At 42.5% G+C, this 26,387-nt stretch overlaps 1 protein-coding gene across 1 annotated transcript in view; it reads right to left on the reverse strand.

The window, feature by feature from the left end:
- Positions 1-26,387, reverse strand: part of LOC124622162 (E3 ubiquitin-protein ligase SHPRH) — a 256,731-nt gene that overhangs the window by 80,331 nt on the left and 150,013 nt on the right. The window contains exons 12-15 of the mRNA XM_047147806.1: positions 18,985-19,100; positions 7,238-7,375; positions 6,228-6,433; positions 4,176-4,349 (exon numbers count right to left, since the gene is read on the reverse strand). Coding sequence (XP_047003762.1) covers positions 4,176-4,349; positions 6,228-6,433; positions 7,238-7,375; positions 18,985-19,100 — 634 coding nt within the window. The remainder of the gene's footprint in view (positions 1-4,175; positions 4,350-6,227; positions 6,434-7,237; positions 7,376-18,984; positions 19,101-26,387) is intronic.

The raw sequence follows: 26,387 nt of genomic DNA on the forward strand, positions 1-26,387 counted from the left end.
GGGTGATCCTCATTACCAACAAACACTGTCTGCCTGTGTCCATTCATGTGAATGGACAGTTTGTTGCTGGTCATTCCCACATAGAAAGCTTCACAGTGTAGGCAGGTCAGTTGGTAAATCACGTGGGTGCTTTCACACGTGGCTCTGCCTTTGATCGTGTACACCTTCCGGGTTACAGGACTGGAGTAGGTGGTGGTGGGAGGGTGCATTGGACAGGTTTTACACCAGGGGCGGTTACAAGGGTAGGAGCCAGAGGGTAAGGAAGGTGGTTTGGGGATTTCATAGGGATGAACTAAGAGGTTACGAAGGTTTGGTGGATGGCGGAAAGACACTCTTGGTGGAGTGGGGAGGATTTCATGGATCTCATTTCAGGGCAGGATTTGAGGAAGTCGTATCCCTGCTGGAGAGCCACATTCAGAGTCTGATCCAGTCCCAGAAAGTATCCTGTCACAAGTGGGGCACTTTTGTGGTTCTTCTGTGGGAGGTTCTGGGTTTGAGGGGACGAGGAAGTGGCTCTAGTTATTTGCTTCTGTACCAGGTCGGGAGGGTAGCTGCGGGTCTCCCAATCCGAAACCTCTGTCCTATCCAAAGGCCTCACCTTCAGCCCCACTCCCAGATTCAACCAAACAGCCCTCGTCAAAGATTTACTGTTCTACACTCGTACTCTCTGCTGGAAATATCACCTTGCCATGAAGAAAAATGATTCTAATCCTACTCCTAATGATCCAACTCCCCAAGACACTATCCAAATTGAACCCTGCCTGGAACAGTTCCGTCCTCCGTCACAGTGGGACCCACCTCCTCTTCCTCAAGATCAACCTCTCCAAACCTTCCAGGAATTTCTGACTTCCAGCCTTGCTTCTCAATCCTTCTTAAAAAACCTTAATCCTACTCCCAACATCACCACTGCTGAAGCCCAAGCTATCTGTGATCTGAAGGCTGACCGATCCATCGTCATTCTTCCGGCGGACAAGGGTTCCACGACCGTGGTACTTGGTCGTCGGGAGTATGTGGCTGAGGGATTGCGTCAGCTTTCAGACAACACCACATACAAAGTTTGCCAAGGTAAACCCATTCCTGAGGTCCAGGCGGAGCTTCAAGGAATCCTCAGAACCTTAGGCCCCCTACAAAACCTTTCACCTGACTCCATCAACCTCCTGACACCACCGACACCCCGCACCCCTACCTTCTACCTTCTTCCTAAAATTCACACACCCAATCATCCCGGCCGCCCCATTGTAGCTGGTTACCAAGCCCCCACAGAACGTATCTCTGCCTACGTAGATCAACACCTTCAACCCATTACATGCAGTCTCCCATCCTTTATCAAAGACACCAACCACTTTCTCGAACGCCTGGAATCCTTACCCAATCTATTACCCCCGGAAACCATCCTTGTAACCATTGATGCCAGTTCCTTATACACAAATATTCCGCACGTCCAGGGCCTCGCTGTGATGGAGCACTTCCTTTCACGCTGATCACCTGCCACCCTACCTAAAACCTCTTTCCTCATTACCTTAGCTAGCTTCATCCTGACCCACAACTTCTTCACTTTTGAAGGCCAGACATACCAACAATTAAAGGGAATAGCCATGGTTACCAGGATGGACACCTCGTACGCCAACCTATTCATGGGACTCTTAGAGGAAGCCTTCTTGGTTACGCAGGCCTGCCAACCCAAAGTTTGGTACAGATTTATTGACGACATCTTCATGATCTGGACTCACAGTGAAGAAGAACTCCAGAATTTCCTCTCCAACCTCAACTCCTTTGGTTCCATCACATTCACCTGGTCCTACTCCAAATCCCTTGCCACTTTCCTTGACGTTGACCTCCATCTGTCCAATGGCCAGCTTCACACGTCCGTCCACATCAAACCCACCAACAAGCAACAGTAACTCCATTATGACAGCTGCCACCCATTCCACATCAAACAGTCCCTTCCCTACAGCCTAGGTCTTTGTGGCAAACGAATCTGCTACAGTCCGGAATCCCTAAACCATTACACTAACAACCTGAAAACAGCTTTCACATCCCGCAACTACCCTCCCGACCTGGTACAGAAGCAAATAACCAGAGCCACTTCCTCGTCCCCTCAAACCCAGAACCTCCCACAGAAGAACCACAAAAGTGCCCCACTTGTGACAGGATACTTTCCAGGACTGGATCAGACTCTGAATGTGGCTCTCCAGCAGGGATACGACTTCCTCAAATCCTGCCCTGAAATGAGATCCATCCTTCATGAAATCCTCCCCACTCCACCAAGAGTGTCTTTCCGCCATCCACCTAACCTTCGTAACCTCTTAGTTCATCCCTATGAAATCCCCAAACCACCTTCCTTACCCTCTGGCTCCTACCCTTGTAACCGTCCCCGGTGTAAAACCTGTCCAATGCACCCTCCCACCACCACCTACTCCAGTACTGTAAACCGGAAGGTGTACACGATCAAAGGCGGAGCCACGTGTGAAAGCACCCACGTGATTTACCAACTGACCTGCCTACACTGTGAAGCTTTCTATGTGGGAATGACCAGCAACAAACTGTCCATTCGCATGAATGGACACAGGCAGACAGTGTTTGTTGGTAATGAGGATCACTCTGTGGCTAAACATGCCTTGGTGCACGGCCAGCACATCTTGGCACAGTGTTACACTGTCCGGGTTATCTGGATACTTCCCACTAACACCAACCTGTCAGAACTCCGGAGATGGGAACTTGACCTTCAGTATATCCTCTCTTCTCGTTATCCGCCAGGCCTCAACCTCCGCTAATTTCAAGTTGCCGCCGCTCATACCTCACCTGTCTTTCAACAACATCTTTGCCTCTGTACTTCCGCCTCAACTGACATCTCTGCCCAAACTCTTTGCCTTTACAAATGTCTGCTTGTGTCTGTGTATGTGCGGATGGATATGTGTGTGTGTGCGAGTGTATACCTGTCCTTTTTTCCCCCTAAGGTAAGTCTTTCCGCTCCCGGGATTGGAATGACTCCTTACCCTCTCCCTCAAAACCTACATCCTTTCGTCTTTCCCTCTCCTTCCCTGTTTCCTGACGAAGCAACCATTGGTTGCGAAAGCTAGAATTTTGTGTGTATGTATGTGTTTGTTTGTGTTTCTATCGACCTGCCAGCGCTTTTGTATGGTAAGTCACATCATCTTTGTTTTTAAATATATGACTTTTACTTTTTTTTTATTATTTGACATTGTTTCTCTGTGTCACAACATAAACTTTATATTCTGCCTATATTCATATTGAACATATGTAAGCCTTGATTTGTCATCTTTTATTACATACAGCTGTCACTTGTAACACACTAGCAGAGCAGCAAGTTACATATTTAGCTTTTTCTGCGTTTTCCCATAGTTTAAGTCTTAAATTCCATGTTTGATTTTGTATTTAAGGAGTGTAACTCGGGGTTTTAGTCAATGTAAAGCATAGATTGGTGCAGTCTGTTGCACAGTTGTCATTTTTTTTGAAGGTGGGCTATAAAGCTCAGTAAGGAGTCAGCCCTGTCGCTGATACTTCAGGACAGAAGCAAGTTGCATATTTAGCTTTCTGTGTGTGCTTTTATAGTTAATACTTCTTAAGTGAGTAATACTAGGATGGATAGGATGTATGCTTGATGCATGCGGATGCAGTAGGGGCTGACTGAACTTCACTAACAGCTGAAGCAACCTTCTTTTTAGCCACAGTCAGCCATCTTCAGGCTGGTGCCTTGGGGTGCGGCACTGGCAGATTATCTGACGCGTTGCATGGGATTCCTCAGGTGTCACCCATTTTACCCACGGGCTCTGCTGCCAAGGAACCTCACAATGTAACAAACGTGGGGTCTGCCATCACTGTGGAGGGACTGGTGGGTCATAATGCATCTACATCTCTCAAGGCAGAGAGACTACGTGGAGGTTGGGTGTCTGGCATCACGCGCGAGTGTATACCTGTCCTTTTTTCCGCCTAAGGTAAGTCTTTCCGCTCCCGGGATTGGAATGACTCCTTACCCTCTCCCTTAAAACTCACATCCTTTCGTCTTTCCCTCTCCTTCCTTTTTTCCCGATGAAGCAACCTTGGGTTGCGAAAGCTTGAAATTTGTGTGTGTGTTTGTGTGGTTTTTATTGTGTCTATCAACAGACCAACACTTTCTATATTTTCATATACTTATCAGTGCATTTATAACTTACTTCTTCTTGTTGGCTGAATAACTGCGTAAATGACATTCAACACTTTCATTCACCAGTTTTGGTACTGGAGATACTTTCAGTGATTCTAGCCTCTTAAGACAATTCTTCCTAAGATCATTTAGTTCTTCATCCCATCTGCACAGTTGATATTCAATGCTTTTTAATGTCTTCAGCCTGTAACAAAAGGTGAAATGAGATTACTACAATTACTATTTTGTGCACATTCAGAGTGTTTTCATGAATTTAATAATAATAATAATAATAAAGGTTACACTTCTATGTTTCTTGTGTTCTAATGAGGTTAAGAGCTCCAAAAATATCAGTATTTATCTGATCTATAGCTTACAAACTGCTTTTATTTATAGCAGATAGTGTGGTTCAGTTACACTGTAAGTAGAGTCCACACTCTGCCACAGAAATTATGGATATAATTAACTACGAATACCAACAGCTTCTGCAGAATATTAATAGCTCAACAAAATTATAGGTACTGCAAAGATACGTATGCATGAACAATCACACATTTATCACATAATAACATACTTAGTTATCCTTAACTCATGTTTTGGAAAGTTCTCTTGACAGAATGTACCATTTTCTAACTCATCAATCATATTACAGAAAACAGAAATATCAAAATATTGTTAACTGCTATTTCCTGTATCCGAATCAGTGTGATTTCGCAGTTCACCTTTGTTCTCTTTGTGGATGATTCAATTATTTTAATGAAGCTCATATCTTAGAATTAATAAGGTGCCTTAGCTAAGTTAGATTTGAAGTACACAATTTCGGCTGTATGAGAATTTACTTTGCATACTTCCATTCATGCCAGAGCTCACTAAGCACCTAATGTGGCAAAGTTTTCAGATTGACTCATGTACATTTCTGTGGGGCAGTTCCTCCTAGCCTGCTGAAGTTGATCATGACACAAAATTTAAAATTATTGTTTTATATTTATTTACATATCATTAGCAGTGTAACATAATAATTTTTTATAATGTTTAGTGATTAAATTGTATTCCACTCAAATAAAATGTATAGCTTTGTCTTCTTTCCACATCCCAAGAGATGCTTCTTCACAGGATCCACATAATGCAACTTATTAATGTAACAGATAAACTTTAAACACTCAAAAATGCAAGTAATTTTGTTTTACTTTGTTGCAATTATGTGCTGTACAGAGCTGATCACAGTATAAGGGGTGCTCAAAAAGTTTCTGTTCGAAGGCCATACGGTCTAGAATTGTTATGCCAATACGGCAAAATTCCTGTGAGCAATCCACCAAGTTGAAGATACCTGTTTGGTAAAATACCATGTCCTGCTGCATGATGAAGTCCGTAACTGCTTGATGCACATCCTCAGCTGACACGAATCTTCAACTCTTCAAGGCCTTTTTAAGGGACCAAAGGACAGATAATCGCGTGGCGAGAGATCGGGACAGGACGGCACATGCTTGAGTGTCTCCCACTTGAATTGGCATAACTTCTGCGTTACAACATTTGTGATACACAAGCGCCGTGTCGAACTGCAACCAGCACCATGCCACAACAGCATTTTTTGACAGCCATGTTGCCCCATACATAGTCTTCCATTCCGATGGCTGTCTGCTGATGTTCGTCCTTTGGCAGCCCAAGAAAAGAATAACAGTATGTTGGTCCTGTTTGGACATAACATCACCATACGAGGTCCGTTCAAAAATTCCGGAACATTCATAATTTTGCACATATGGTGTGTTGGAGTGAAATGCGGCTGGAATGCCACACCTGCATTTGCATGTGTGTGTGTGTGTGTGTGTGTGTGTGTGTGTGTGTGTGTGTGTGTGTGTGTGTGTGTGGTCTACTGTTGACAAAGGCCTTCCTTCTCTCTCTCTCTCTCTCTCTCTCTCTCTCTCTCTCTCTCGTATAGAAGAAACTGCTTATTAGGAATGGCTAGTATCTGAGTATGTTTTCCAAACCTATCTCATAAAATCTGTAGACACATATAACGAAACTGCAGACTATCAGAGAAGTAATTAAAAAAAATCTTATCATGCAGAGAGGATATCCATTTTACCTTTCCAGCACTGATTTTGCTTCAAATTTGGTCATTTTATCAACAAGATCATTCCTCACACGGCTAACAAACTCATCTTCATGCCCTTCTACAATAACGTATTGTATGAGAACTTCCCACCATTCGCCTCTGGCCATTGATAAATCCTTGGCACATTCCTCCACGTCTTTAGACAGTGAATCAAGCTGTTCATAAGCTGCCTCACCCTGAAACAATTTTTCTTAAATTCACTTTTTATTGCAACAGGAAGACTTTCCTCTATAGGCTAAATATAACTGTAGAAAATATGATAGTTTGTGCCACAGACAATTTAATCATATTGTATGTAACACATCTAAACAAACAGTTATAGCACCCATTAACATGCGATTATCATTATTAGCCTGAACTACTGAAATAGCTATGGTACAGATTGGACGAGTTCTCAGGAATGCATGTGAAAGAGATGCATATTACTGTGATAAAAACAAAGAAATTGTCACACTGAAAGATGCAAATTAAAGTTTTTTAAGGTCACTGACAGTTACAGAACAGTTTATTTACAAAAAGCATACAAAAGTGCAGAATTTTCTATGAACGTAGGGAATGGGACAATAGGCATAGTTTCCTGTTTCTAAGTACTGACATTTAAGAGTATGGAAGAAATTTGCCAATATACTTTGTTCCTTGCTTTTAGATAAGGATGCAAATAACAGATTTATGGCACACAGTAAATAATGTAATACGAAGCAACAAAAGAGTGAAATGGATGAGACTGAACTAAACACCTTGATACTGAAACAAAATCCAGTGAACAAGGATTACAAGAAAGAAAGAGAGCAAAAGAAAAGTACAACTAAATCAAAAGAACATCTGCTTCAAAATGTATAGGAATAAAAAAATAATTTAATAATTTTACATAAGGTGGAAAACAGAAATTTAATTTCAATAGGATAAATGGTATGAGACTGCAGAAATGTATGGCACAGTAAAAACTTATTCTTCATTAATGATGAATTTAACTGCCAAACCTGAGAGTCTCTTTTACTTATGTATTCCTCTTCAACGGTCTTGCACTGAGCACGTAAATCTTCACATGCCAGATTGAGAGAGCTAACATGCTGATGCTGTTCCAAAATTTCTGCGAAGTTATGTAATGTGTGGATCATCTGAAACAGTTCACAAAACATTAATGTATTAATAGAATGAAATTTTCACTCTACAGCAGAGTGTGCGCTGATATGAAACTTCCTGGCAGATTAAAACTGTGCACTGGACCGAGACTCGAATTCCTGAGTTCGAGTCTCGGTCCGGCACACAGTTTTAATCTGCCAGGAAGTTTCATTAATGTATTATTTACAAAATTAAATAAATGTATTACCTGACAAATTTAACACAAAAAGAAATAAAACTCAGCTGCTTTATATTACGATTAGGAGTACCCACTTTTAAGATAATTTTGTTACTCCATTCATCACCTTTATTCTCGGTTCTGTTTATTTCAGGTCAATCAATAGACTATTTTTATACTAGTTGTCTACACTATTTATATTTGAAATGATAGAAACAATGGAAATTCCAGGATGGAATGCAACAATGTAACTCATCCATCCCTATACAACCCCTGCTCCCAACCCCTTACCTCATGGCTCGTATCCCTGTGATAAACCTAGATGCAAGACCTGTCCATACATCCTCCTCTGGTCACAAACATCACCTATCCCAACAAAGGCAGGGCTACCTGTGAAACCAGTAATGTGATCTACAAGCTAAGCTGCAACCACTGTGCTGCGTTCTATGTGGGCATGACAACCAACAAGCTCTCTGTCTGCATGAATGGTCACTGACAAACTGTGGCCAAGAAGCAACTGGACTACCCCATTGCTGAGCATGCCACCCAACACAACATTCTTCATTTTAATGACTGTTTCACAGCCTGTGTCATACGGATCCTTCCCACTAACACCAGCTTTTCTAAACTCCTCAAGTGGGAACTCTCCCTGCAATACATCCTACATTCCCGTAGCCCTCCTGACCAACCTCCGTTAGTATTGTCCCCACCCATCTAGCCCCTTCCCTGTTCCCATTCCAGCACTAAACAGCCCTCTATTCCACCAACACACCCAGGCTTTTTTCTTCTCTCCGTCTCTGCTATCCCTTCCCCTCTCTCCCTGTCCTCCGTCTAACCTCCCAACTGCATCTAGCTGCCCTACCGTCTCTCCACCTCGTCCCTACATGCTCCCAAGCAACATTTCACCATCCCCTACCCCTAGCCTGCCATCCCTCCCCCTCCCTGCCCCACCCTAGTCTCCTCCTTATCCCCACCCAGTTGCCTCTCCCATTATGCACTACTGCTGCTGCTGCTTGTAGTTGGATTCAGCTGCCAGAGATTGTGGTCATGTGTGTGTGTGAGCATCGTTTGCGCGCGTGTGTGTGTGTGTGTGTGTGTGTGTATCTGTCATCTATTTTTGACAAAGGCCTTGTTGGCCGAACCTAATTTTGTGACAGTCTTTTAGTTGTGTCTATCTGCGACTCAGCATCTCCACTATATGGTGAGTTGCAACTATACTTTTCATAATATTGCTAATTATACACTAATCACAAAATTTTAACTAAAAGGTAAAATATTGTCAAGCAGTCCTTTAATAAAATCTTCCCAGGTTTCAAGCTGCACCAAGTGGTTAACTGCCCACGAGCTTTCAGCAGAGATCTCATCTGCCACTGTCAATAGGCTGTCTGTCATCTGAATTCTGCTGCCATATTTAAACAGCCGTGCCACCGTCAGTGATGCGATAGGTGCCTGGTCCTGCACCATATGTGGCAATGTTTTCATGGTACAACGCCGGCACCTGTTTCAACACCCCAATCACAGTATCCCAGGCCATACTCAGATGCAATCCACTGTCTTTATTGAGAATGTTATCCGATATTTTGATTTCTATTGCTACATGTACTACTCTATGCCAATCCATTGGTCCGTTTAATAACAGAAGTATTGTCAAATGCAATTTGGTGTCCATTTTCCAATGGATGCTCCGCTAAAACTGGTTTTTCAGGATAGTGTAAGCAGAAACATCTTCCATGTTCTATACGACTGTGTTCAATAGGGCGGAAAGTCTGACAGACATGAAACTGCCCTCAACCACACAGTATTTTGTATATTCACAGGCTTCATTAGTTGCTGGATCTTTGCTGGAGACATGAACTCATTGTTAAATATCTTTCAATTCAGCAGCTATCAGATGTTTGAGTGGTTGCAACTGAGTGATACAGGTCAATAAAAAACAAACAAGATTTCTTACACCACTGTTTCTTTCCCACCTTTTTGAGAGTGATCTGAGAAGGAAAAATTATTACATTATGTATCTTCTACTAAAAGCTTTCTGGGTACACAGTAAGTCTTTAGTACTTTTTTCTTAAGCTTCTGGGATGATGAAAAATGACAGCAAATAATGTATGGTGACCTTGGCCTTTTGCTGCACACTTATCTTAGCAGTTTGGATATTCCTAGCTCGTTACCGCCATCTGCTACGACAGTGAGTTTCTTAATTCATGTGTTTCCTTCTGCCCCAAGGTGTTAATTCTGCCATGTGACGAGATGCCTGCCTTCTACGCTTGCTGGCTACCAGAGCATGTCGAGCATCACCACCGGCTTAAGCCCCATGCCGCAATGGATGCACCATGCGGCAACATGCTTCATTTCAAGATGCTTCTCATTAGGTTGTAAGACTCAACCATGCTGTGTCTACATCTGCTACATGGCCTGGCATGTAAATCGATGTTTCACACCAAAAGACATTTTGACTGGCAAGTGTTAATGCCGAAGTGAGTGTTACGTGAAATCCACCCATCACTATAGGCATGTTTGTGTGCTAACCAAATGCCTTTGGCTGTGATCTTGTCCAGACCATTTCTTCTGCAAGGGATGATTAATTCCGTGCCTCACATCACTAAAATGCCTCAGATCACTAAAATTTGGAGTTGTGCTGGTGATACTTGGGGTGAGGTTCGGTTTCTGCTATTCCTACCGTGCTGCACCTTTGTATGGTGCCACCACATTGGCTAGTGACTCTCTCTGATAGCTGTACTTTCTAAGACAGTTTCATGTTTCTCTTTTGTAGTAGTTTAGTCATTCAATAAATGTACTGTTTCTCAACAATGTGTGGAAATTACCTTTTGTGCAATACCCATTATGTATTATGTCACAATTTTGTAAATAATTTTGTAAGTTAGCTAGGGAGACATTCCTAAACTGGTGTCCCAACAAAAACCTCAGTCAACTTAATTTTCTATTACAACATGTTGGCCACCTCATCCCATTAGCGTGCTTTTTGGCTCACGCCTCCCACCAGCAACTTCCATTTCCGTGCTACAGACACTAGGATAATGAGCTATTTCTCTTGCGTGTGTTTTCACACCCCCTTGTGCATCCAAGCGACCACGCCTTCTGCCACCGGTCCAACAGATGCCACTTCGTGAGTGGTTGCCACTCCAGTGCCACACAACATAATTGCTGAGCCGATTGTGCACCTTGTGGAATGACAATGCTGCAACACTGACTGGCATGCACAACTTGTGGTGATGGAACCACCAGCAGTCCAGTACCCCATGCCAGACTCCATGCCAACACCCACATCGGCCCCTATGTATACTGCTGCCACCGTTTATCCTGGGCTCGATGTCAGGTCTCCAGCTACTGCCACCACTCTGTACGGCATGCTACAGCTCACCTACTGCCCTTCAATCCGCAGGATCTGCACCTGTGGTTTTCATTGGTGAACCCCATCCTTGCTGGCTATGGCATCACTCAGGATGCCACCACGTTCGTTATGGCGATGAGCCGGGCTCGAGTTGACATATGTGATAAGAGGTCGATGATATCATCTTGTCATCCAAAGCCAGAGACTGCTACGAGAAACTGGCACTGTCTCGTAATACGACATAAATCGTCTGAAATGCAGTGTGTTGGGGTCCTTCTTTCCCTTGAGCAGTGTGGGGATCAGCAACCCTCGCAATTCCTACCACCAACTTCGAACCCTGATGGAACCACTTATGGTCTCCGACCATTTCCTATACAATATCTGGCTAACTCGCCTCCCAGCCCCAATAAGATCCCTCGTTCACTGACACTGCCAGACTCACTGACAGACTGACTGGTTACAGGAGTTGCTGGTCTCCCTGTCTGTCACTGCGCCAACTTCAACCCCAACTGTCACAGTCAGCTGGCCATCATTCTGCCACTTATGTCATTGGCTGCTGCTGCATGTGCACTTTTAACTGTCAAACATGGCCAGCAGGTTGTCAACCCCTTCTCGCCATCAGCTGGCAGTGCCACTGTGCCCTGGCCTCTGCAGCTCTGTGCTGACAACTGTGTCCAGTGCCTGCCCACTCCCGTGTGTCTAGCTTTGGAAACAGAATCAGGCCGATCCAGCTGTCACTACTACCCCATGTGTTACCAGCTTACTTGCTGCTTGCACCCATTGCCGATACTCTGCTGCCACTCGCTGTCACACTACTGACAACCTGCTGACCTGCCCACATCACACCTGTGGTCCTGCCATCCAGTGTCTGCCTCCGTAGCATGACTGGCACCTGCAGTGTCGAGCCACAAACTGTGGCCTAACTGCTGATACAACATGACCCTCCACTAGCATCAGGCTTCACCTTAGCCACCATCCGAACTTTGTTCTAGAGGGAGAAGGGGCAGACTGTGTGACGGCCTTTCACAGAACATCTGTCTAAGCAGTTTCACACATTCCTCGTTTGCTACAACCATCTGCTAAAACGAGTTTCTGACTTTGCGTGTTTACTTTCACCCAAATCTGTCAGTTCTGTTGTGTGAATGGATACCTGGCTTCTATGGTGACTAGCTGTGGGTACAGGACTATAGCTCAGTTCCTAGCGTTCCTCCCGCCGACCTATCCTCACTCTCAGTCTTGATCTTCTCCTTGCAGCATCAACATCAAGTTAGGCCCCAGGCCACAGTGGACATGCCACATGGTGACATGCTTGTACCGAGATGCTTCATGAAGTTTTAAGACTCATCCACATCACTCCATCTCTACACCACCTATTCAACCTGGCTTGTAAATCAGTGTTTCGTGCCAAAAGACATTCCGACCGGCGAGTGTTAGTGCCTAAGCAAATGCTGTCTGAGGTCTGCCCGTCACTGCTGGTACACTCGTGTGCTAACCACTGAAATGAATCTGTACTTTTCTGATACCTGTGCAAAAGCAGACAAAATATAACTGTGTTAATTGAACCTCTCAATATTATTTTCAAGCTACTGATATTTCTTGCCATTTGATAAACATATTTTCACTGTTAATTTGTGGAACCCCTTGGGTTATTTACTGACTCTGTTTTGGAATTTCATTTATGGTTTGTAGTGCTTTCTTATAATGTCAGCAGTAACTGAAAATGCTGCCGCGTGTGAAATCAGATTTACGATTCGTTTTCTAAATGCAAAGAAAGTTAAACCAATGGAAATTCATCAGCAAATCTGTGAGGTTTACGGACAAAATGCTACGAGTGATTCAATGGTTAGAAGATGGGTCAGACTGGTCAACGAAGGATGTGATCAAGTGCAAGATGAAGAACGAAGTGGATGCCCGTCTGTGGTTACTGAAGAAAGAACTGGTGCACACAACTGAAGGGAAGATTAAGCACAACCATAAGTTTACACTTAGTGCCCTTGCTATGGAAGTTCCGCAAATCTCATGATCACTAATTCATGAAATTGTTACCAAAAAATGGAAATTTCGAAAACTTTGCTCACATTGGGTACCCAAAATTCTTACTGAACAACACGAAAAACAACAGATGGGCAGTGCACTTCAGTTTTTGACATGCTACAATGAAGACGGCTATGGTTTTCTTTCTCGGATGGTCATGGGGGATGACACTTGGGTATCGTACAACCCCCCTGAAACAAAACGGCAATCAATGGAATGGAGGCACACTTCATCCCCAACGAAGGTTAAGCCTAAGCAAATCTTGACACCTCAAAAAGTCATATTCACTATATTTTAGGACAGAAAAGGCATTTTGATGATCAATTTCTTACCACAAGGCCAAACAATCAACGCACACGGTTACTGCGAGACTATTAAGAAATTGGGCCGCGCAATACAGAACAAGTGCCGAGGATTACTGTCAAAAGGTGTTGTTTTTTTTTCCATGACAATGGCCGACCTCACACGGCAAATGTGACCAAACAACTATTACGGGAATTTCACTGAGACGCGTTTCATCCTCATTCTCCGTAAAGCTTGGACCTCGCTCCTAGTCACCTTCAGCTCTTCTTAAACCTAAAATCTGTCCTTGGTGGTCAACACTTCAACGATGATGACAAGCTGAAAGAACGTTACCACATGGTTGAATATACAGGTGGCAACCATCTATGAAGAAGGCATACAAAAACTTGTGCCACGCTATGACAAGTGCCTACAAAATTTCGGAAGCTATGTAGAAAAGTAGTTTAACAGTTGTAGATTTTTGTACAGTAAATATTTTTTCTGTATATGTACACGTTTGTTTTATATAACCAAACGGATCTTACTTTGTGGACAAACCTCGTATTTGACACGGTTCCCCACTATAGACTGTTAAAGGTACAAGCATATGGAATAGTTTCCCAGATATGTGAGTGGCTCCAAGACTTCTAAAGTAATATAATTCAGTAAATTGTCCTGGACAGTGAGTGTTACTCAGGGACAAAGGTGTCATCAGGAGTGCCGCAGGGGAGTGTGATACGACTGCTCTTGTTCTCTACATACGTAAATGATCTGTAGGATGGGGTGAGTAAATGTCTGCAACTTTTTGCTGATGGCACTGTAGTACACGATAAAATATCGTCGTTGAGTGAGTGTAGAAGGATATAGGATGACTAAGACAGAATTTCTAGTTGGTGTGATGACTGGCAGCTTGCTCTAAATGTAGAAGAATATAAGTTAATACAGATGAGTAGGGAGAACAATGCTGTAACTTTTGGACATGGTATTAGTGGTATGCTGCTTGACACAGTGACACTGATTAAATGTCTAAGCATAATGTTGCACAGCAATGTGAAGTTGAATGAGAACGTAAGGACAGTAGAAAGGAAAGCAAATAGTCAAACATTGTTGAGAAAATTTAGAGAACTGGCATTTCCAGGTGACTGCAGACTGATTCTACTACCGCCAACACACATTTCATGTGAGGACCATGAGACAAAACAGAGAAATTAGAGCTCATGCAGAGGCAAATAGCCTGTCATTTTTTCCCTTGTACTGTTTGCAAATGGAACAGGACAGGAAATTATTAACAGTGGTAGGAGGTACCCCCTGCCATGTGCCCATATAGTGGCTGGCAGGATATGTATGTAGATGTAGATTTATATGGGGTGTAAATTTTACATTATTTAGAACATATTACATTATTTGAATATAATAGAGGGAAACATTCCACATGGGAAAAATATATCTAAAAACAAAGATGATGTAACTTACCAAACGAAAGCGCTGGCATGTTGATAGACACACAAACACAAACACATACACACAAAATTCAAGCTTTCGCAACCAACGGTTGCTTCATCAGGAAAGAGGGAAGGAGAGGGAAAGACGAAAGGATGTAGGTTTTAAGGGAGAGGGTAAGGAGTCATTCCAATCCTGGGAGCGGAAAGACTTTTACCTGGTGGGTAATGGGAAGAGAGGATGTACTGAAGGGCAAGTTCCAGTATATCCCTTCAGTATATCCTCTCTTCCCGTTACCCACCAGGCCTCAATCTCCGCTAATTTCAAGTTGCCGCCACTCATACCTCACCTGTCATTCAACAACATCTTTGCCTCTGTACTTCCGCCTCAACTGACATCTCTGCCCAAACTCTTTGCCTTTACAAATGTCTGCTTGTGTCTGTGGATGTGCGGATGGATTGTGTGTGTGTGTGTGTGTGTGTGTGTGTGTGTGTGTGTGTGTGTGTGTACCTGTCCTTTATTCCCCCTAAGGTCAGTCTTTCCGCTCCCATGATTGGAATGGCTCCTTACCCTCTCCCTTAAAACCCACATCCTTTCGTCTTTCCCTCTTCTTCCCTCTTTCCTGATGAAGCAACTGTTGGTTGCGAAAGCTTGAATTTTGTGTGTATGTTTGTGTGTCATCAACATGCCAGCGCTTTCGTTTGGTAAGTTACATCATCTTTGTTTTTAGATATATTGCATTATTTTTTATTCATATGGTAAAATTATTCTGGTTATTATTAAGGATATTTAAGTTCTACACTAATTTCTGTAAATGGTTTTCTGTACATAGTACATGCACCTTCAGTTCCAAGAAGCCGAGTTCATCAGGCTCCCTTCCACTATAGAAGCAAACACAGTACGTTTGCCTTGCAAGATAGTGTGTGTACAGTACTATACAGCTGGTACTACAGTGTTTCCTGACAAACTTCTATTTAAGAAAAAAAGTGGTTTATGTCAACTTGAGCACAGATGTTACGCATTATGTGGTTGTCTTTGTTGATATTTAGAGGTTTTCAATTTGTGCAGCTCATTAACACTCTCTTCACCTGAAGAGGGTGATGAACTGAAAATAGTTGTCAGCTATGGTAATTTGTGATCCGAAGCTGGGATAATGAACTTTTTGAAGACTTCTTAGATTGGTGTCGTCTACCAGTGACAATGTCACGTGCAATTTAATTGCATCCCTAACTAACAATATATGGCCAGTTATTATCAAGTATGCAAAGGAAAATGTACAATAATTTATACTGCGGCATACTTTTCTTTGCACTTATTAGTTAGAAGAAAACATGGTCGTAAAAACCAAAGCAAAGCCACTGCTCCCTCATATTTAAATTACTGATGTTTGCGAAAATTTAAGTATTCACGTGGGCACATTTCATTGTATTCTTAAAAAGAAATGACTACAGACAAAAGAACATTTCCTATATTAACAGTGAAATTTATAAACATTGCCTAAAAATGAAGTCCATCGAAGAGACCAGAAAATTACTTGAAGTAAAAAAGACAGTCAGGGAAGAGCACAGTTTGTTCCCATTTCCTTATAATTGTTTTCCATACAAAATCAATACAGAAAGGGAAAGCTCTTTCAGCAAAAGGCATTAAGGACCAATACAAAACAGTTAACAAAAAAAGAGAACATCACTGTAACATGATTAGCATTTTCTGATACTCTTAAGTTATTATTGGAGGACATTGCACTGCCTATCACACAAATTAATACAGCTTTCAAGCAGCCACCACTAAAAACTGGCCACCAGATATTGTTTGGGAAGACACAGAATGAAAATTAATAATGAAACAGAAGCAGTATACTGCTGCTCTTACTTACCAAAGTAAACTTAGCTTGGCATACAATGAGGTGGTGTATCTTTTAATAGTAATTTTTTTTTAAATCATGCATCCAAATTTGTCATATTTACTCAAGGCAAACTCATTCAATTATGATCAAACTACTGCATATAAAAAGGGACGTGAAGACTGATTCTACTTGCTCCGCTTTTACCACCAATGAAGATGAATGGCATACATTCAAAAAGCTAGAATGTAAACTCAAACTTGGCACATTTACAACACCATGGATTTCGTTCATTACTTTGTAAACAGTTTGTTTTCCTACTTTACATACACAAAAACAACAAGAAATACAATCTACAAGCCACAGTACAGTGTGGCATACATACTGAGAGAGGGAAAGACAACTGCCCACATGCCCATGCATGCATCTTAGTGTCACTCCTCGTATTTTCATTACATCTACATCAGGTGGTTGCAAAACTGCTGCACAGTCTTCCTTGAATAAAAGTTCTATGTTTATCAGACAAGGTTTTATGAGAACATCACACCCTTCTCCCACAGTTCACCTAGCATCTGTATTACTCTTTCATACGGGCTATATACACCTTTTGCACTCCTAAAAGCACACCTTCCAGTGTGTTCTGTACCTGCTTGCTCACCTGCTTGATGAGGACTCCAAATGCTGGTGCAGTGCTCTAAAGAGGTGGTCACACTGGTGCCATCTGCACAGTCTCCTTTCCAGATGTACCGCACTTTGCCAGACTCCTTCCAATCAGATCGAGTCTTTCATTCACCTTCGCTAATACCGACTTTACATGTTCATTCCACTTTGTATCACTTCCTAGCAAATTACCCTCAATTATTTGAACAAAGGGGCTAGTGTAGATGAGTTCTGGTACTGCGGCAGTGAAATAATTGTTTATTGACACTGCAGAGAGATATTAAATGCAGACTGGCAATAGCAAGAAAAGTATTTCTGAAAAAGAGAAATTTGATATCGTCTAATATAAATATAAGTGTTAGACAGTCTTTTATGAAGGCATTTAGTTTTCAGTGTAGCCCCATTCAAAAGTGAAAGAAAAAAAAATTGGTTCAGATGAGGACAGAATGTAAGCTTTTGAAATGCAGGGCTACAAGGAATGTTGAAGATCAGATGGGTGGACCGAACAACTGATGATGAAGTACTGAATAAAACTGAGTAAAAAAGAAATCTGTGGTACTACCTGACTGAGTATGTCCAGCTAACCGATCCGTTTTTTTAGAGGCATCGAGGTACTGCCGATTTGGTAATGACAGGAAGTATGCGGGGGTAACAATTGTAGAGAGACCCCAAGGCTTGAATACAGCAAGCAGATTCTAATAGATGTAGCTTGCAATTGTAACGCATGCATCAAGAGGCTTGCACAGGATACTCTGGTGTGGAGAGCTGAATCAAACCAATCTTTGGATTGAAGACCAGAATGACGGTGATGACAACAATGTGATGTGTGGTGTCCTCCAGTTCTTTGCAACTAATCTAGTAATAAGGTACTAACAGATTCTCTCTGTTTGTTATAGGCATTATCTTACATTTATATACTTTTGGATTATAGGAGACCTCTCACTGAAAAACAGAAGCACTGAGTTGTCAATAGCACACACAAAAAAGAAGACTTACCAGCATATGGTGGTGCTGGCACCACGTATGGACAAGTGTGAGTGAGTGAGTGAGTGTGTGTGTGTGTGTGTGTGTGTGTGTGTGTGTGTGTGTGTGTGTGTCACTTCTGACTTTCGATGAGTGCTCTCCTTTTATCCAAAAGTATCTACATTCTGCTAGAACTTTTCTACGAAGAGATCTATCATTCATTACACCAAGTCTTTCTGCATTCCCTTACAACTGACCAACAACAACACCTTTCTGTAACCAATGCATCATCAGCAAAGTGCTGCTGATTTGATGTGATAAACTGTTTACGTATATTAACACATCCTCTTCTATTACTCTTCCTCAAGGACACTTGACATGACTTTCATGGAACAATACTTGTCCATTATAATGTGCTGGGCTTTTTAATTAAATATTCATTGAGGCAATCACATGCCTGCAAAGAGATTCTGTGTGGCTGGATCTCGGCTGTTAGTTGATAGTGCAGTACGGTGTCAAATGGCGGGAATCCAGTAATGTGGAACCTATCTAATCACCCACACATACTGGTTGTAGGACACTGTGTGTGAGAAAAGTGGGCTGTAACTTTTCTAACGCTCCGGCAGTTCCTTATATGAAACCTACCTTTGAAAGCAGAGGACACATTGATCATGGTTTGCATTCAGTTTAATTTTAAGCACTTTCTGTACAGTCGCAAAAAGTAAGGCGGAACAAGCAGAATTTTACACTAGATTCATATAAAAGAACATAAGATTTCATAAGTAAACTGGTCCAAACAATGAAAAATTTGAACAAAATTAAATATTGCCTTACATTAAAAATTTATTTTGTCCCTTACCTGAAGAGAATCAACACTCAGCTTTCCCTTAAATTCATCATTCAACTTCAGAACACGCTCATAGACATCCACAGCTTTCAGCCATGTATTGCAAATTATGAATATGGCAGCCAGGCCTGTAAAAAACTTTAAATCATTAAAAGTACAGTTCTTAAACAAGAACATTTAAATTGAAAATGAACTATACTACAAAACAGGAAATAAAATAAGCCACAGTACAATGTTCCAACAAAGTTGACATTGAAACTTCCTGGCAGATTAAAACTGTTTGCCGGATCAGGACTCTAACGTGGGACCTTTGCCTTCCACAGGCAAGTGTTCTACCATCTGAGCTACCTGAGCATGACTCATGATCCATCCTCACAGTGTTACTTTCAACAGTACTTCACCCCCTGTCTTCCAAACTTCACCTTCCAGTAGTGTTAGTCCTACAAGTCACACAGAAGAACTGTGAAGTTCACAAGGCATGAGATGAAAAACTTGCAGACGTAAAACAGTGAGGATGGGTCACAAGTTGTGCTCGGGTACCTCAGGCAATAGAGCACTTGTGTGTGAAAGGCAGAAGTCCTAGATTCGAGTCCTGGTCCAGCACGCAATTTTAATTTACCAGGAAGTTTCTTAGCAGTGCAGACTGAAAAATTCATTCTGGTAGACTGACACCTTTAGAGATAAAAAGCACAAACTTGGATGGGGAAAGGGGGGAAGAAAATCGCCCAGACTATTTGTTCCAACTGATTTCAGAAACTACGTAAAACAAATCAGGTTGGCAAAACCGAAATTCTGAAACCCGCTACTCTTGAAATATGAGCTCAGTGCCATAACATTTTACTATCACCTTTCTGACTGGTAGGTGTTGAAAGAAATAAGGCAAATATAACTTTCTTCACAACACAGAAATGGAATTAGATGGACCATTTTCATACAGCATGGTATCATTCAACAAATTCATAGTAACGGTCGACCTAGGTACAAAGAAAAGTGTGTAATACTTAAAAGTACAAAGCAGATGCCACACGAAAGACAGCAGGATTAAAAAGAACAAACTAACATGATCAAGAAAGACACACAGTGTATAAACTGGGAGGGGAAAACTCTGACCCTCAGTCGGTGTGTGGAGGAACTACAGAGCATATGGTCAGAGTTATTGTGAGAGGTTGAATAGAAAAGATATTGTGCCATGGAGGGTGGGTTATGGGAGACATCACATCACCTTTTGACACTCTCCTAATAGATGGCAGACTCGGGTGTGTCACAAATGATGCAATCTGAGCCAGTGTTCAAGAGTCGCACTGACTCTGCACTGACTCTGTGCAGTGTATGCTAATAAAGGCTCACAGAGCTTCCATCAGGAAGCTGAGGGTGCAGGGTTTTATTACAGTGGAAGCTCTGTATGCAGTAGTTGCCCACATTTCAGTGTGGAACACTGCATCATCCACTGCCTTAGCAGCCAGGGTAAATATATCTGTCCTGACACCTGCTTCCTGCATTCATAAACATTAATCTTCAGAGCTGTCTCCACTTTTTGCAATTAGTTAATTAACTATGTTCACCTGCAGACTGCTCCTGCCATCCTAACATCTAATACCCAAGAATCACTTTCAAATAAATAGGGCTGTAATTATCATTTCACAAAACTAGTCCAATCTGAAATAAATAAACTGACACTGTGTCAGGAGTATGGCCTGAAGTAATGGAACTGTTGAATATTATCAGCTACATACAAACTACAATATCTTTACAGGACTCTATATGCCTCTGTAAAATTCTGATGGGCTCGTAGATAGTAGATAGTGTCGGAAGTTCCATGCGGCTTTTCGCGGATGATGCTGTAGTATACAGAGAAGTTGCAGCATTAGAAAATTGCAGCGAAATGCAGGAAGATCTGCAGCGGATAGGCACTTGGTGCAGGGAGTGGCAACTGACCCTTAACATAGGCAAATGTAATGTATTGCGAATACGTAGGAAGAAGGATCCTTTATTGTATGATTATATGATAGCGGAACAAACACTGGTAGCAGTTACTTCTGTAAAATATCTGGGAGTATGCATGCGGAACGATTTGAAGTGGAATGATCATATAAAATTAATTGTTGGTAAGGCGGGTACCAGGTTGAGATTCATTGGGAGAGTGCTTAGAAAATGTAGTCCATCAACAAAGGAGGTGGCTTACAAAACACTCGTTCGACCTATACTTGAGTATTGCTCATCAGTGTGGGATCCGTACCAGATCGGTTTGACGGAGGAGATAGAGAAGATCCAAAGAAGAGCGGCGCGTTTCGTCACAGGGTTATTTGGTAACCGTGATAGCGTTACGGAGATGTTTAATAAACTCAAGTGGCAGACTCTGCAAGAGAGGCGCTCTGCATCGCGGTGTAGCTTGCTCGCCAGGTTTCGAGAGGGTGCGTTTCTGGATGAGGTATCGAATATATTGCTTCCCCCTACTTATACCTCCCGAGGAGATCACGAATGTAAAATTAGAGAGATTAGAGCACGCACGGAGGCTTTCAGACAGTCGTTCTTCCCGCGAACCATACGCGACTGGAACAGGAAAGGGAGGTAATGACAGTGGCACGTAAAGTGCCCTCCGCCACACACCGTTGGGTGGCTTGCGGAGTATAAATGTAGATGTAGATGTACTTCCATCCTCAACTACTCACTATATGGTATAAATGGTAATGGAAATAAATGACAGAATGTTAAACATTTTGAAGTGAAAGTAATGACTCACCGAATAGTAGAGACAGGCACCTAAACAAGACTAAAATCTTTGTAGACTTGATTGCGTGCATGCGAATGTGTGTGACAGAGAGAGAGAGAGAGAGAGAGAGAGAGAGAGAGAGAGAGAGAGCTCACGCATATGCCAATTTACAGTCTTGTTTAATATTCAGTGAGTTACAAACCATTGAGCCATTAATTACACCAGCAGTTGGGCATATTCCGTTTGAGAGCTGCAGGTGCTCTGCAAAAACGCACTGTTCGAATAAGTCAAGGTCACTAATAAAGACAGTGCTTGAGAACTCTCTGGGGCAATCAAGACTGTGGTTGTTAGCACTTTCATTGAAACATTGTGAGATAAATATGGCTAAAATATTTAAAACAGGAACACTGGTACAATGAAATCTTAAATTAAAATCACTGTTATCAGATTATTACTCCCAGACGTAACTAATGGTATAAATGTTACCATTAAAATGCAAGTGTATTAACACAACAAAGACTATCAATTTAGGGTGCAAACAGCACACACATCCTTAAAAAGCAGAGCATAATCTTCATACTGTAAGATAATATGTAAAATAAGGGAAGGTACACACGCAAATGCACACACGCGCGCGCGCACACACACACACACACACACACACACACACACACACACACTTCTGCAGCCGAGATGAGACTGATTACTGATTATTGTTTATTGAGACTATTGGAATCAATATCCTGGCCTGATGGAGGATGGGAGACAGTAGAGAAGAATGCACAAGACAAGGAGGGGGGTATGGGGGTAGAGTGAGCTAGATCTTTTGACAGATGACTCAGTGGCTGCACAACAAGATGAAACGATAGGGCACATAAGAGGAATAGAGATGTGGAAATAGGAGAAGGTAAGGGAGGAAACAGGAGAGGAAGGTGAAGAGGGAGAGGGAGGGGAGGAAAAGGGGGGGGAGAGAGAATGTTGACATGGAGAGGAGGGGTGGAGGTAGGGGAGAGAAAGAGTGATGGAAGAAGGCAGTTCAAGTACATGATCTGGATGGAGAAGTGATGGTGAGCACAGAAGAGGTGTGGCAGTGGGGAACAGGTTAGCAGACGTTTAGGCCAATGGGATTGTGAAATTGTATGCAATGCTGGAGAGACAATTCCAGCCTGCGTAGTTCAGATATAGCTATGCTGGAATGAAGTATCCACAAGGACTGTGAAGTAAAGCGGTTGTTGAAGTCATTTATGTTGTGGTGTGCAGCTTGTTTGGCAACTGCATGGTCTAGTTAGTGGTTTGCCACAGTTAGATGGCTGCCATTCGTATGAATAGAAACTTTGTTAATGTTGTGCCTACAGAAAATTCTGTACAGTAATTGCAGCAGAGCTGATAGATAACTTGGTTGCTTTCACAGGTGGCCCCATTTTTTATTGGGTCGGAAATGCAGTAGGAGCTGGTGAGTGAGTGGTTGTATGGGGCACATCTTACACCTGGGCCAATCACAAGGGAATGACCCATGGGGTGCAGGATGGGGAACAGGGCTATCATAAGGATGGACTAGGATATTCTGTAGTTTGTGAGGGCAGTGGAACACTATTTTGGATGATTTGGGTAGGAGTTCGTCATATCCCAGGGCACAATGAGAGGCAGTCAAGGCCCTGGTGAAGGATGTGGTTGACATTTTCAAGGCCAAGTTGATACTGGGTGATCAGAGGAGTGCTGGTCGGTGGCTGGTTAACAGGTTTACTGGTGTCAGAGCAAGAAGTAGATATGTTTATGGATGATCTGGACAGGATACTATCCGTCAATATAGGATCTGGTACGGTTATCAGTATATTTCAGCAACTCCTGCTTTCCACTGCAGATGCAATGTCCATGGGTGGCAAGGTGATGGGCTTGATATGAACAGAGATATTTGTCAAGCCATCTGACTGGCATTTAGGAAGGTGGCTTTTTGAGTTGAGCAGGATCAGATGAATTGGATTTGTGAGTACATATTGAGATTATGGAGGAAAGAACAAGTCCACATCACGAAAAAGTCATCAGTGGATCTGAAACAAACAAGGGGTTTTAGGTGTTGACCGAAAAGGAAGGATTTCTCCAGATGGACCAATAGTAAGTTGGCATAGGATGGTGCCATCCAAGTGCCCATGGCAGTACCACAAATTTGTTTACAGATCTGACCTTCAAAAGTGAAATAATTGTGGCCAGAATGTGGCTGGCTTAGAAGATTAGGAAAGAGGTGTGGTATCAGGAGGACTTTGGAAAAGGTAGTGTTCTATGGCTGCAAGGCCATGAGCATAGGAGATGTAGGTGTATGAGGACGTTGCTTCAATGTGATCAACAAGAAGTTTGGTGGTAGTGAGGCAGTGACTGTGAAGAGGCTGTGACAGATATGAGTAGTGTCTCGAGTGTAGGATGGGAGGTTATGGACAATAGTTTGGACATGTTGCATGTTGGTTGACAAAGGCAGAGATTCATTCGTTCTGTGGGAACATTGTACCTTGCCTCAATGAGATGACCATTAGGGATACCTGTAGATTGGGCTTGTGGTGTTACAGGGATAGGTATAAGGTAGGAGTGCAGGGGGTTGCTGGTGTGAGGAGTGAGATGGATTCAGGTGTCAAGTTTTGGAAGGGACCTAAGCCTTGCCGAGTTGCTGGAGATTAGGTCTGACGTCTGGGATGCAATCATTGTCATAATGTTTATACGGAGTGGTGTCAGAAAGTTGGCAGAGACTGTCAGCTACATAGTAACTATGATTCCTGACCACTATGGTGGAGTCATAGTTTGCACCGTGTACCCCACTGACAATAGGCAACCAAAGCTCCATATAGCACTTTTTAAAACAACATTCCAACCTCCTTTGAATAGTGATTCTTCTCCTGTCACCCAGTAATTCCCTGGTAATCATTCACGAATTCTTCACTTAACCATGTTTCACCTTCCATTCCTAAATTCCTCTCTAGTGAGTCCAACACCACTCCTATGAAACACAAAGCTACATGTAATTAGAAAACAAATCCAGACCTTATTGTCCTTATCGCAGACAAAGGCTCCACCACTGTGGTCATGAATTGTAATGACTATGTAGCTGAGGGTCTCTTCCTACTTTCTGACTTCTCTGAATACAAATCTTATGACCATGATTCCATCCCAGAAGTGCAATATCACCTTTGCCTGAGCTTCTCTAGTCCCTAGGTCCACCTCAAAACTCAAAATCATACCCACATCACCAAAAGTAGTGTTCTGCCGCCCACCCAACTTGCAGAAATCCTCATCCATCTCTATCTAATTCCTGCTCCCAATCCTACAGCCATCGGTCACTCCCTTGAGGTTGGCCTGGGTGCAAGTCCTGACCCGTAAATCCACCCACCACCACCAATAACAGTTTAGTCACCAGCATTATTTAGCCAATAAAAGGTAGGGCCATGTGTGAAAGCAGGCATGTTATATATCAACTATGCTGCAATTACTGTACAGCATTCTATTTGGACAAGTCTACCATCTACTAACATGAATGGCTACGGCCAAACTGTGACAAATTGCAAATGTGAGCATATAGTTGCCTAACATGCTGCATGCCACAACACTAATGACTTTAACAGCTGCTTCACCACACAGACCATTTGGATACTACCTTCCAGCACAAGTTCCTCTATCTACACGAGTGGGAATTCTCTCTGCAGCATATCCTGTTTCCCTTTGCCTCACTTTGTCTTTTAACTTTGGTCTTCTGCCCACACCACTCCTTCCCTGTCCAGACTGTATACTGCCTTCCCCCACCACTCTCTCTTAACCCCATATGAGCATTCATTCTCTCTCTCCCATCCTCCTTTTTTTCCTTCCCTACCTGTCTCCCTCTAACATCCACCTTCCTCTCTTTTCCTATCCTCCTACTCTCTACCTCTTGTAAGCTCTATCCTCTCGTCTCGTATAGCTGCTGAGTCATCTGTCAGAATATCTGTCTCACTCAATCCTGCTACCCCCTTCTTGTCTCGTGTATCCTTCCCTATAGCCTCCCCTTCTCCACAAGCTCAGGAAACTACTTTCAATAACCAGACTCATTACTACTGTAGAAAAAAGAGCAAGAGCTCGAAGGCTAGAGTGAATATTTTTCTGTTACATGTTTTTATGGTCCACACATCAGTCCACTAAAGTGTATGGTTCTCTTTCCCTTACTTCACATATTGTTCCATCCAGGAATTTCCAATTGTTATATTGTAAGATAAAACAGAAGGCAGATCCACTGAAACAGAACTTACGAAAATACACATCACATTGCCTTGAAGTGTAGCATGCAGCCATCAGTGTGAAATGCATACCCCACATTGGTGGCTAGAGATAGAACATCTCTTTGGAGTGGTTAAAAACAATAATATCAAGGCTGGGTTGTCAGTTTCACAAATTGCAGTCCACTGTTCCTCCAACAATTGTTATTCCTACTGATGCAGGGTCTGCAGTCACCTTTCCCTAGGCATTCACCTCATCCATGGACGACTATATTTTCGATGCAGAACCTGTTTCAGATTCATATGATGAGTTTGTGGATACTGTGAAATATTGTTCATACATTGCAATTCCCTGAGGTTGTAGAACACAGTATACAGGGTGTTACAAAAAGGTACGGCCAAACCTTCAGGAAACATTCCTCACACACAAAAAATGAAAAGATGTTATGTAGACATGTGTCTGGAAATGCTTAATT

The sequence above is a fragment of the Schistocerca americana genome, chromosome 7 (genome assembly GCF_021461395.2).
Source record: "Schistocerca americana isolate TAMUIC-IGC-003095 chromosome 7, iqSchAmer2.1, whole genome shotgun sequence".
Lineage (NCBI taxonomy): Eukaryota > Metazoa > Arthropoda > Insecta > Orthoptera > Acrididae > Schistocerca > Schistocerca americana.